General features: G+C 41.9%; 1 protein-coding gene across 1 annotated transcript in view; it reads right to left on the bottom strand.

The window, feature by feature from the left end:
- Positions 1-13123, bottom strand: part of lrmda (leucine rich melanocyte differentiation associated) — a 222781-nt gene that overhangs the window by 69701 nt on the left and 139957 nt on the right. Inside the window, exons 3-4 of the mRNA XM_020630951.3 lie at positions 3568-3694; positions 1993-2132 (exon numbers count right to left, since the gene is read on the bottom strand). Coding sequence (XP_020486607.1) covers positions 1993-2132; positions 3568-3694 — 267 coding nt within the window. The remainder of the gene's footprint in view (positions 1-1992; positions 2133-3567; positions 3695-13123) is intronic.

The raw sequence follows: 13123 nt of genomic DNA, 5'->3' as shown, positions 1-13123 counted from the left end.
CGGCTGAGTTAATGGAATTCAGAATAAAGGTTGAGTGAACACAAAGTACAGCCGGTTGCTGAGGCACCTCATGCACAAACTCTTTGATCTGAAACAAAAGAAGATCTGACAGGCTGATAACTTTCCTCGAGATTAGAGGTTAAAATGTCACGTCAAAATGTGTTAATCATTATACATCACAGCAAGTTCTGAATCACAATATTTCCGGTTCAACAAACAGAACTGTTTTTTAGAGGAGACACTGAACCATACTAGTACAATGCTGCATTATTGGAACCTATCATGAACATGACATCAGAGCACTGCGTTCTTACATTATCGTAGTACTACAAACGACCACTGAGTGTATGCATTGTGATTTAAGGAGAGGACATTTAACCTCTGTGCAGGCTACACAGCACTGTGTGAACGGATACCATGTTTCTATGTCATTGCACTAATTGGGGCACCGATGCAACGCACCAGGCTATTTCACTTGAGAGGCCGAGAGCTCCCGAGGCATTGGGCTGGGTATTTATTGCCCAAGGCCAATGCTGTCACGACCTGCATACAGCCTAACCTTGTCAGACATGAAATCTGCATCACGCTCAAATTGATGTTTTACTATGTGACACATTATGAATATTACATTACAGGACCCTAGACGTTGTCAGTCAAAACAGAACAGCTTCCCTCACCAGTGAGATAAGCAGAGAGGGGGAGCAGGGGAGGCAAAGAGAGAGAAAAAGGAGGTAGACAAAAAGAGAGAGGAAGGATTATTCAAGAAAGGCATGGGTGGTAAATGATTAATAGGCAACACAGAGTCAGAAACAAGCACTTAGGGCTAAAACAGACAAAAGAGAGTATGCTTTTCGCCTTTTATCGCATTTCATGTAAAGGACCCTGACAAATGGTGGTCATATTGCATGGCTTGAGGCCGAGCTTGATGTTTAATGCATCATCCGCTCTGGTAAGGCAGGGTAGTAAACACTCATTTGTGGTAGTGACTAGTCACACATGAAATCCATTTTGCAAACTGGAGTGTAGAGGGGCCGGTTGACAAAGCTTTTAGAGTGATGTGGTTGAATCCACGGTCTGCTCGCGAAATTTAGGGGGGTGGTTGTAACAAAAAAAGGAACATCTCCACATCCATTACTTACAAAAAGTACCACTCTAAACTGTCTGACTGAAAAAAAAATAATTTATTTTTATGTTATTTAATCTTTATCTTACCAGGAATATTCCCATTTAGATTAAAAAAAATAAAAAGAATCTTGTCAATTCCAGATAAAGAAAGCAGCATGAAAAGTTGCATCTTAAAGCTCCTGTGAGGAACTTTCGGTTTGTGAAAGTCTTAGCGCCCCCTGTGGACAATGTGGTATTAATTGTCTTCATCGCTTTGCTGATCTTCTCTCTTCTCAAAAACGGTATCCTGGTTTGATTTTAACAGTCAAATCTATCAGTCACAGAGAATATTAATTGTGGAAAATGTACAAAAATTAAAGAAGCTGCTTCACAAGTGTACTGTCAACAACTTTAACTGACACCTACCCTGCGCAGGGACGGTTTTAGACTTTAAGAATTCCGTTATAGAAGCAGTTGATCTACTGTACATTATTTTCTTTTGTAGGTCATAAAGAGGCAGTGACATTAATTTCAGTCTATTTAGTAAAAAGATAAAAACTCTTCATGAGAGCTTTAAAGAACAAAAAAGGCCATAGAAATAGAAACAACCTTAAACAATGAATAAGCAGCATTCAGCAATAAGAAACGTGCACACACAGGTGAAATTATCTTTTTTTTTTTATGATCTTCTGTTCAAATAAAATTGTATATTTTGAGGCGACTCTGAAGCTCAAACCACAATGAGAGAGGGTTAAACCAATAAAAGCACAAAATCAACACACACAGAACACAATCTTTATGTGTATCAATCGTTCTAAAAAAAAGGTCAAAGCAATACTGACTCCTTTATTTATGTGAAACATAATCATAGTCCATGTATTTACAGACCTGTATCTCTGGTAGTCGTCCTCGTCCTTATCCAGGCTGACCAGCTGGTTGGGGCAGGCCTCGTTTCCCAGCAGGCTTAGGTACTCCAGTGACGGGGTCACATCAGCCAAGTGTTCCAGCAGGGCCTCGATATCAGTCAGGTGTCAAAGGGCGGATGTCAAGGACCTAGCGCTGTTAATTACATTAGCATTTACTCCCAGTACAGCCCCTCCTGCGCCTGTCTGCGCTAAAACACGTCACTGTCAAATTTAGCGAGCTGCTCAAAGGGCCTAGTCACCGGCTTTGTGAAAGCGGGCAGACAGAGGGGCAATTTAAGGTGCAGGCTTTGGCATATAGTAGTGACACAATTTGGCTGCCGCTCTCTCTCCCTTTTCTCTCGATCTCTTTCATTTCCTAGGTGGCCGGGTGCAGAACAGTGACAAAATGATGGATGCCCTGTGGTTCAAACAGTCCGTGCTTCCCAGAGCTGTGCTGTGGAAAAGTTTTTTGCGAAAACGTGGAAAAAACAAACAGCCCCTAAGCAGGCACATTCATCACTAATACATTCACTTGGAAAATTGAGCCCCAAAGTGTCAAAATACAACTGCACTAATGCAGAACTCGAGCTTTAAAATGGCACCGTGCCACGACAGGATGTACATAATTGGCCTATTAGCATGTGCCGACCACTTCACAAAAAAAAAAGCCAGCACACAGTCCCAGACGCACACTTCAAGGAGCCCCAGATTTAATGTTGACTCTGGAAGTGTGTGTGTGTGTGTGTGTGTGTGTGTGTGCGTGAATTTGTGAGGGAGCGTGAGCATCGTTACCCAGTAGGATCTGCATAACCAGAGAAAAACAGGACACATTGCTAAACCTGTTCTGAAGCTTGGAGGGGAAGTTCACACATTTTTGACTGATCATAAACAGCCTCTCAGCGTGTCTGTGTCTTGAATTTAGGGGTGGCTGTGCAGAGCTCTGCTTTTAATGTGTTTACTTTGGGCGGTGGAACACACAGGGCCATTATAACCAATGAGCCAAAACTGTGAGCATGTGCTGCTGTGTTTAGTGACAAATTTAGTAACTAGTTTATTTTATTTCAGAGTGTTAAAACAGTATAAGAAAGGCTGAATGCAAATGTAGAAAATATGATTTGAAGAATTTTACCCCTTTAATTTAAACTAATTGATATATAACAAGACTGCAAACACATAACATAGATTTACGTCTCATTCTTGCAATGTATTTTCAATCCCAATTTTTTTTTAAATATCTTTAAAAATAAAAAAGCCCCATCTGTTCTGTTGACTCTTAAATGTGATTCCACTAGAGGTCCCTGTGGTTCAAAAACTAGTCCTGTGTGGATCTCTGCGACACAAGTTCTTCTAGTTTCTTTTGCAGCACACATAGCTTCTTGCAAAATCATTGGATTTAAAAAAAAAAAGATTTTTTTTTGCAACACAGTCAGATTGTATTACCTTTTGAATGCAAGAAAAATAAACTGGATTCTGATACTTAAGCCTGTAACCCATGTCTGCACAGAAGACCTTAAATCAAACTGAGAAACAGACTGAGTTATACAGTCTGAAAGGATATTTGGTTCTTATTGAGTGTGAGGGTGTGGAGGTTGGGTAACCTAGGAAACCGGAGGTCATTTCCGAGAAGATTGTTGTCGACGACCAGCTCTTCCAGCTCAGTGAACATTTTGAGGCCTGCCAGCGACCTGCAATGACAAGGCAACAGGAAAAACTGTTATGGCTCTAAATCTGCTCAGCCGTTATTGTGCAGAAATAAATATTTCAGCCTGCTTCTTTCATACGCCAGGAGAGTATGGGTCCGGGCCTGTCAGGGAAGTGAATGACAAGAATTAGTGGTGCTGAGCTCCCCTGGCATGGTGAGGCATCCTTCAGCGGCTGGCAGGATGAGGGATGGGGGTCACTTGTGAGTAGCCAGGATTCAAAACAAAAGGCTTCAGAAATGCGGCGGGCAGGATGAATTTGTCAATGTCTTGTGCCTTGAGGCGCCCAGTTTCGCCTGACCCTAACCCTCCATTCCCAAGACAAATCACTCTGTCACAGTTCACCTTCACTCCCCAGACACAAATTTAACTTGTCATCCATCATTTTCACAGAGGAACCGGAATACACTCACAATCACAGATGGAACAGAGGGGAAACTTTTTTTTCTTTGCGACTGTGCCACGATAGGGGTTTAGTGTCAGCCTTTTAACATCAAAGACGTCCTTTTTTTTTTCTTTTTTTTTTTCCCCAAAGGAGAAATTCTGCATTTTTCTGCTCCGTTTATACGACGCATTGCACAGAGCGGTGAAGGGTCTACTCAACGGTGTCCCTCTCTCGCGCACACATGCACATTCACACACGCATTGAAATGATGGAGGGTGGAGTTAGGAGTAATGTTAGGGGCCGAGCAAAGTTCAAGTCATGGAAGGTGGACAACCGCAATGTGTGTGTTGTGTCTAATCCTTCACACTGTCAGTATGCCATGTTAGAGCATCCTGGGGGACTTCACTGACATTTGATAGAGACAGTATACTTTTCAAAATCACAGCTCGTACAACAGGTACGAGTTAAGTCAACACTGTATTTGGTAATCAAACACATTATATGTAACTGACAGTATATCACAGTGTGTTTCTGGCATCGACAGCAGACGGATAACCTTGACATTAGGTGAGGTAAATATAAATTCCATTGAACAGTGTCACATTGCATTATGACAAACTCAAGGTACAGTGAGGTCTAAACATCTGCAGCGTGAACTATTGCTCCTCCCTGGATCTGCACAGCCTCAATGGCTGCCATAATACACACCAACTTAGGGCTGTGTAAATATAAAACCTTTTTTTTAAATTACAATCTGCAAATGGATGGCGGGGGGCAGGAAGCAGCAGGGGGCGGGGCATAACTTACAGTCCCATTTTTTTATGGAAAAGTATGAACACACTGGGAAAAAAAAAAATATTAATATATTTAAAAACGCAACTTTTGCAAAATAAGGCAGTGCACAAAGTACTGGTGCTCCAGCTGCTGTTACTTGTGTGGTATTTTTTGATCAGCCAGCTTGGACTACACCATAACATAGTCCCTTATACAATAACAAACATAGAACCATGGAGCCTCAAACTGGCAGAAACTTTGAACCAAATGCTGAAATGCTGTCGCAAAACGTTGCCGCTATATTCTCGAGTGGAAATGTACAAATCAGCAATACATCCCGGACGTGCAAATTGAGGCAAAGAGAGCCACCTCTTCTTCTAAAGACATCAACATTTTGCACCAACACAAACACCTGATACCAACAACAACAGCAGCTCGACAGAGCCCAGCCTGTGTGCTGGCAGAGCTGCTAGCTGACAACCTCTTATCAAGTCTGATTAATGCACTGGCAAGATGGATGAATGGAGGGATGTGCCAGTTTTATTAAATCCTACTCTGTTTGCTTGGTTTTTGGTCCCATGGTGCTGCTCTGTTATGAAAGCAAAGGCACATTTCATAAGTTATCTATAGTGTTAGTAAGAGTTTTGCATTTCGTCCACACTGACTTTTTATATCTTTACTGTTTGGGTATCTCTGTGGTCGAATCACAGATGTTGTTGTTGTTGTTGTTGTTGTTGTACAAAAATATCTTAAAAATGCCGCCTGTGTCTCGCTCTGCTTTTGTACGAATGTACAGAAATGTGTAGGTAGCAAAAGCAGTATGCAAGTATTCGACTGTGTTTTGAAAAAAATACCATATTATTTTTGGGCAACATGAAATAAATCTACAAGTTCAATGTAGTAGTTTAAACATTACATTAGCTGTTAACAGAAGTTGCTAACTATTGCCACCTGTAAGTGTGCATATGTTTATGTGTGTGTGTGTGTAAGTGTGCGTGTGTGTGTTGGTGTGTGTGTGTGTGCGTGTGTGAGTGTGTGTGCGTGTGGGTGTGTGTGTTTGTATGTGAGCTTGATGGGCTGCAGTCCTGTGGGTTATGTTATTAGCTGCTCGGTTAAAGGGAGCCTCGTGGCACAGGAGGGAGCCTTATTAATTGTTGTTTTCATGTCACCACTGCTGCGTGCACTGGCTGATTTAATCAGTTAAATTCACAGCCAGGGGAGAGCCACTGAGTCCCATCCAGCATTAACTACAGTGCAGCCGGGATTGAACTTCTAATACTCTCCAGCTTTCTGTGCTCCCCCTGCACATTTCCATAGCTGCTTTCATTACTTTTTATAAGCTTTCTGGTTTTTAATGTGTGGCTTGGAAAACTAACAAAGTTGAAGCACTGCAGTTAAAGTACCTCACTTCAAAAAACAAAACAAAAAATAAACAGAGCAGCTTTCGCTTTTTAGAAAACTAATGACCATAATTGACTTGCGTCCCAGTGCTGTACAGATTTGGTAAATGGGAAATGCAGGGTAAACACAAATAAAACACAGAAGTTTTAAAGACGGGAAACATAAAATAACAATTTTCTGTAAGATTTAATAAGTTTATACGATTATGCAAATATGTACGGGATCTTTACACAATTTTAACTTTATTTGAAGTTAATTTTACTCCAACAATTACAGCCATTTTGCCTACTTCTCATACTGGGATTTACACGGATGAAAGTTCCAGTTGCTTCTCTTTATCAGTATCAACAGCAACAACAAACAAAAAACTGAATCTTTTTATTTGTAAGCTAACAATTTTTGAATTTTTTTCTTGATCAAACATCTCACCTCATTCAACCAATTTAGAAACATATTTTAACTGAAAAGTGAAATCACATTCGTTTTCTTAAACCTAGACACTAGCTCAGTAAGAGAGACATGGAGACAGAGAGAGAGAGAGAGAGGGGGGGGGGGGGGGGTGAGGCGGTAGCTTTAACGAGGTGAGGCGATGAATCCTCTCCTTGTTAAGATAATTATGATCAGCCTCATTGTCAGAGCTAATACTTCACACGGCCTGTCTGTACGCTTTGACTGCCACTTAGCCCGTGTAAGCTCGCCATCATACATCATACAGCCCCAGTGTGCTTCAGTCTGTGTGCGCTCTAGAGTTTACATAAGAGGCCCATGTATGCGCTGAGTTCTTTTTATTATCCTGTTTAAACATACAGAGTCTACACAGTGATATTACGCTGGAGCAGGAACTGGAGGATGTGAGGAACACAGACAAGGACACCGGAGAGGAGACGCTGACCCAGAGAGCAGCCCTGCCAGATCAATACTCTAATACTAATGCAGACATAGTGATTGATAAACGACTGCTGACAACAGAGGGAAGAAAACTCTCCACCATTATTGGCTGAAATGTCAGTCACTCCTGCCAATGGTGTGCACCAGTGTCATGTCAGATATCCTCAGGGCAACACATGAAAAATGGAGAACGGCAGTCTGGGCTCTTTTACATGTGTTGCAGAGTCCCATCTTGTGTCTTGCTTGGCTGCTTTTAAAACTGTTGGCAATTTTCAGAGGCTCTCAGGGCGATAGATCAAATATGTAGTTTGTCTTAGTCGTACACAGCAGAGAAATAATATAAAAAGAACTAAAGCCCTTCTCTCTTCCTCCAAAGATGACAGAGATTATAGATGCAACATTTCAGCAGCTAGCACAGCAACGGGGGAAAAGTTCTTGAGTCTATTGTGTACTGACACACATGCACTTTGAAAGCTTGTGGGGCTGTCAAAGCTACAGTCAACACGTGTCTGATGTTCTCTCAGGGATCAGAGAGGTCCAGAAAAGTAATGCACTGTTATTCCATACAGAGGGGCCGAAGCTGCAGAGTGACAGCCATAATGACATCTTGCTCAAAAGGCAACAGATAAATGTTTGATGAATCGACCAATATTGAGGCTGCAATGGCCTTTATATGCATAATGGACTATTCAGTGCACAATTCAGATTGAATGCCAGGATAAGGTTCAGTAATGAATGGGAAAAGGAACTGGACCAAGGCTGGAGGCTGGTTGGCCATTCAGACTAAATTAGTCAAGAAATATTACTGCTACTGAGGGTGCATTCACGCCGGAGCCGTTTGGTTCATTTGTAAAGCACTCTTGCGCACTTTGTTGGATAGCTCTTTTAGTTCGGAGGTGGTTGGTGCGGAACAAATATGTCAACTTTGGGCTGGTTGAAACCGGGATCTTGGTTCGTTTCCAAGTGCACCAGAGTTCAGTTCACCATAGATGAGAACGTGATCCGAGCCAAACAAGGTAAGTGAACCAAAAAGCAGTGCATTCTGGGTTGAATTTGGCTAGATAATCCAGAACAAACAGAAAATGTCAAAGAGGTCTTCCGATCGTGGCCAAAGTTAGCATTGGTAACAACACCAGCCTTCAATCCTACTAGCAGGTCAACGTCCACATGCCTGTGCTATATGTGGTCACACATCACTCAGGTCGGTATGCCAGTTTAACCCGACACAGTCGACATATAACTTTATCTCCATTGTATAGATCAAAATACTCTCAAACTGTGCCGCGCTACTGAATGCCATTCTTCCACTGTCCTGTTGTTTACTTGTGGGTCAAAGTGAAGCATTATGCCGGACGGCAGTAGCGACTGACTGGAGCTGTAGCTCAAACTAGTGGTGGGTTGCTACGTTACAGAACATTTGACGGGCTTTGGTGCACTTGACAAAGGGCAGTGTGAAAGCAAACTGAATCGAATGAAAAATGCGACAATGTTACAACTTCACTCCTGAATCACACCAAGACCACAGAACTTCAAATGTGAAACTTAAGTAATGTCCCTTTGTCTTCATCAATATGCAGGTAAACTATCAGTATTATCCATAATCCAAACTGTTGATATCAATCTCCCAAAGGGGAATCAATAATCTAATGGCGCAAAACCATAGATTTTATTCGAAAAAGTGTAATGATAGAATACTAGCATTCTGTCTTGTTTACTGGGACTCTGAAACATAAAGAATACAGTTAGAAGACGCAAGTTTATCTCACAAAGTTTTGTAAAATAATCTCGTTAAAAGAGACAAAATAACAAATTGATTTAAAAAAATGTTAAAGGATATCCAAGGACTGTTGGTGTTGTAGGTTTTCCAAAGTGTATGTGGGTGTAAAGTGGCACATTATGACAACTAATACTCCGTTTTTTTTAACATAAAGGGGGAAAAAAAGTCCGGATAAATAAACCTATTAATCCACTTAGTCACCATTAGTTCTTACCAGCTGCATTTCATCACTCTAACCCCTACGAAAACACAAATTAGCATTCAAAATACCAAAATATAGCATCAAAACACTATCAGGATTAGCTGATGTTAAATAAGACGACATTATCAGTAAAGCAAATTAATGCCCTGCAACCATTCAACCCCCCCCCCCCCCCCACCACTCCCCCCCACCACCACCTCCACACAGTGCTGATCAGGACTGTTCCAGCACTCTCCCCTGCAGCTACACTTTATGGCCTAAACACGTCTCCGTACATGCATCTGTGATGGCGGCGGTGAATTAGACTGTCATTATCTGTCTCTATCTCCCCCCACAGCTCTCCCTTCTCACCCAGTCCATGCTCTGTGTGGCACTCCTCTCTCTGTGTTTCCAGGCCTCAGGTGGCAGTCATTTAAAGATCACACGTCCAGGACACACACAGCCCTCCCTGAATGCATGTCAATTCACACATGGGAAGGGGATTACACGTCTCCTCCTAGGCAGCTGCAAATTACTATTAATGGCGATGCAAATCATTAGAGTACATTTGGCGCCGCCAGCGAATCTCCTCTTTATGTGGGTTCACTCTTAATCTGTTTTGAATATTGCGCTATGCTTGCTCCTGACAGGCTATGTGTAAAAGCATCACTAGCTACAAAGCTGTCAATTGGAGGTGGCGTGTCTGATTGAACTTGGGGGTTTCATCATTTGCGGGAAAAAAAAAATACACATAAATATCTTTTTAGGGAGCGTAAACAAATCAGAGCAAGAAGAAATCTGTGAAACATAATTAGCAAAGTTCTTTGTTCATGAAGAAGTTAAATAATGCCGCTCATTACTTCATGCTACATGAGGCTATTACGTGAGAAGTGCAAATTAAATTGTTGGAAATGTCTGCGCCATGGTGCGCCTGTCGAACGTTTAAAGCCAGATTCTGTGTGTGTGAGTGATACTACCACTGTGGATCCTGCAGTGTCTGAGTTATAGACTACCCCTGTGGATATTCCTGCTGAGTGTGTGAGGTTAATATTCTCTCTCAATGTCATTAGTGCTGGCAGAGGGGCTAAGAGCACTGTGAATCAGACAGGGACTGATCCTGTCAATTCACACACATCCTCACACTCACACACATGCACACAAAGAGCCAGGGCCAGACAGAATCAAAGCGACTGTACTGAGGTCAGCATCACCTGGCCTCACACTTCCCCTTGCATCTCCAATCTGTGTCTGATTAATGACCCTGGATCAACCCTGACCAGAGGATAAGGACCTGACAGACATTTCTATCAGGTCCACCCTCCTAAGCCTTGTTTGACCCCAGCTTGGTCTGGGATGAAGTCTAAGCTGCAACAGTGACCCAATGGAGAGGAGGGAGAACTGCCTCTTTCCCAGTAAAGATAAAGAAAAAAAAAGGCGTAATCTGTCCAAATAATGAGTTTCTCCCAATACGAATACTGGGATGCGTGTGCATTTTTTTATCCTGTTGTTATCATTTTTCTTTGGTATTAGCTGATACTCAGTTGTGTTGCATGTTTTTAGCTGGTTATGAAACAGAATGAATTAATACTGATGCCTCATTAGGGCCTGCAGAGCAAAAAAAACACCATCAACTACAACTGTCAAAAGTTTTGATACTTTGATACGATTTGACACCAAGTTTTTTAAATGATACAATCTCTTTACTTTCACAATCGATAGTATCATAAAGCACCAAAGCTTTAAAAAAAAAAACTTTAGATATTCAGTCATATTTTTAAACAAACACTGGTCAAAAGAGAAAGAGCAATGTCTACATTGCACAAACATGTTAGCACATAGTGCAGAGTTTGCCTGCAATGTTTTGGTCATTTAAAACTTAAAAAACGACAAAATAAAAGCTTTCCAATGACTTGCATTTTTGTTGCTGTGGTATTGAAATAGGTATTGATACAGTTTGATTTTTACTAGTTTTAAATCTAAGTTTAAAACGGGTATCGTGACAACCCTACCAGCAGCAAGATTGAATATTTAATTACAGTAATTTTTTAAAGCTTTTATTCATTAGCATTAAACATTTATCTCAATGCTTTTCCGCTGGGAAGGTATCAATTTAAGTCCTACATTTGTAGCATTACATTTTCCATCAATAAACCCTTATTACTCATGTACAGGGCAGCCGCAACAAAGAGAGAAGATTTACTGCTTTGTCCACAGAGGGCGCCATAATCAACATTAGCTGAAAGTTCCTCATGGTAGCTTTAAGTTAAGCTCCTTGAATCAGGATCAGGAAGGAAGAAGTTGTATCTGAACATTCCTACACAGATGCTGGACATGTTTTTTGTAAAGTTTCAGAAAGCGAGGTATGTGCATGGCTCAAAGAAAGGACAGCCGCTTCCCATGTACAACACTAAACTGTAAACTGTGAAATACATCATCACACAAGGCAAGCGGTAACACTCGTGAATCCGAGCGTCTGCACAGCATTCACAACGCCTCCCTCCTCACATAGCGCCTGGACGGTGCTCACAGTACAACCATGCGTCTTGTGAATGTTTGTATTGAAAGATTAGTTGTCTATCCACATGACAAACAGCCTCCTCTCTCAGTGAGCGCGAGCTGAAAATCAATTCCCTGATGGCATCTCAGACAGTGAGGCCATCAATGCGGCACAAACAAGCACACACAGGCTCCTCATGCATGCTACACAGGCTCACACGTCTTTAAGTGTTTGTAATACTGTAGAGACAGTGACAGGGTCAGTCGGCCGAGGCAGATTGCAATAAGCATGCTTCTTGTTAAAGAGCACATTTTTCATAAATTAAAGAGCTTACATACATATTATTATATTCCTTTTTTTCTTATAGCTTATATTTAGACATGATATTAGTTTACTTTATAGCTTTGCATTCAATTTTTTGGACTTTGCAGTTCACTTTGGCAAACTGGATATGAACTGTAAGGCCCCGTGTCCACCTAGTGGTTTTTGTCCGGGCAGAAAAGCGCAGGCTGTGCGCTCAGGAGTGCTTGCATGAAGCGCTGAGAAGAAAAGCGCTGCACGTCCCTTCCTGTCTCTATGACAACAGTCTGTTGACAACGGCCGCTGTATGACCGACCCTGTTCTGTAAGTTTTTCATTTAGTTTATTTCCAAATCAGACAAGGAGCAAAGAGGATGTGGGTACAAGACACGTTGTTGAAATATTTTCAACACGAGCGCTCGGAGCGGCCGAACAGAAAAGGCAAAGAGCTCGGCAAAAAACGGGCGCCGCTGGACACTGCACCCTTTCTCCGGGTGACCGCCTGCTGCTGCGAACGCTCTCTACTCATTGAAACAAATTGAAAAAAGACCCTGGCGCTCAGAAAAAAAAACGCTAGGAGGACACGGGGCCTAAATGCTTATCAGCGTTATTTTGCATTATATTTAAAAATGTTACATACATTTTTATCTTTTTTTCTACCTATATCTTCCTGCCAACTGTACTTACCCATGAAGTTAACAGACTGCTTAAGTGGAAATAAACTCATGTTCTCTTACATTAAAATAAAGGAACCATTAAATAATAGAGGGTGCTATCTTGAGGAAGAATCCCTCAGTGTCGTGTCTGCCTGTGTACTCTGTCATTACAGTGTTCAGGCTCAGTGCTTGTCAACATTTCCCTGAGAGAGAGAGAGAGGGGGGGAGCCATCCCGCATTACGTTTGAGTGAGTTCAACTGTCAACTGCCAGCCATTTGTATGCCTCAGCATCCACCTAATAGCAAATAATCACTACCCCCGTGCTCTCTTCATGGCAAATGATCGATGTTGTCTTGAAGTCTGATGGATGACCCTGCCACTGTGATGTCCAGGCATGCATTAAAAACCACCTCTATGAAATGCCTGTCAGTGTGATGAGGCGGCGCAGGACTCACACGCGTGTGCACAAAGTGACGCCGAGGAATGCATGCACAGATTAAAGAGAGAATGAACAAAGTAAGGGGGGGAAAGCTATGATTCATTTGGTGTTGAAGT

This window comes from Labrus bergylta, chromosome 10, assembly GCF_963930695.1.
Source record: "Labrus bergylta chromosome 10, fLabBer1.1, whole genome shotgun sequence".
NCBI classification, from domain to species: Eukaryota; Metazoa; Chordata; class Actinopteri; order Labriformes; family Labridae; genus Labrus; species Labrus bergylta.
The sequence above is the reverse complement of the archived record's forward strand: the minus strand, read 5'-3'. Positions and strand labels throughout refer to the sequence as shown.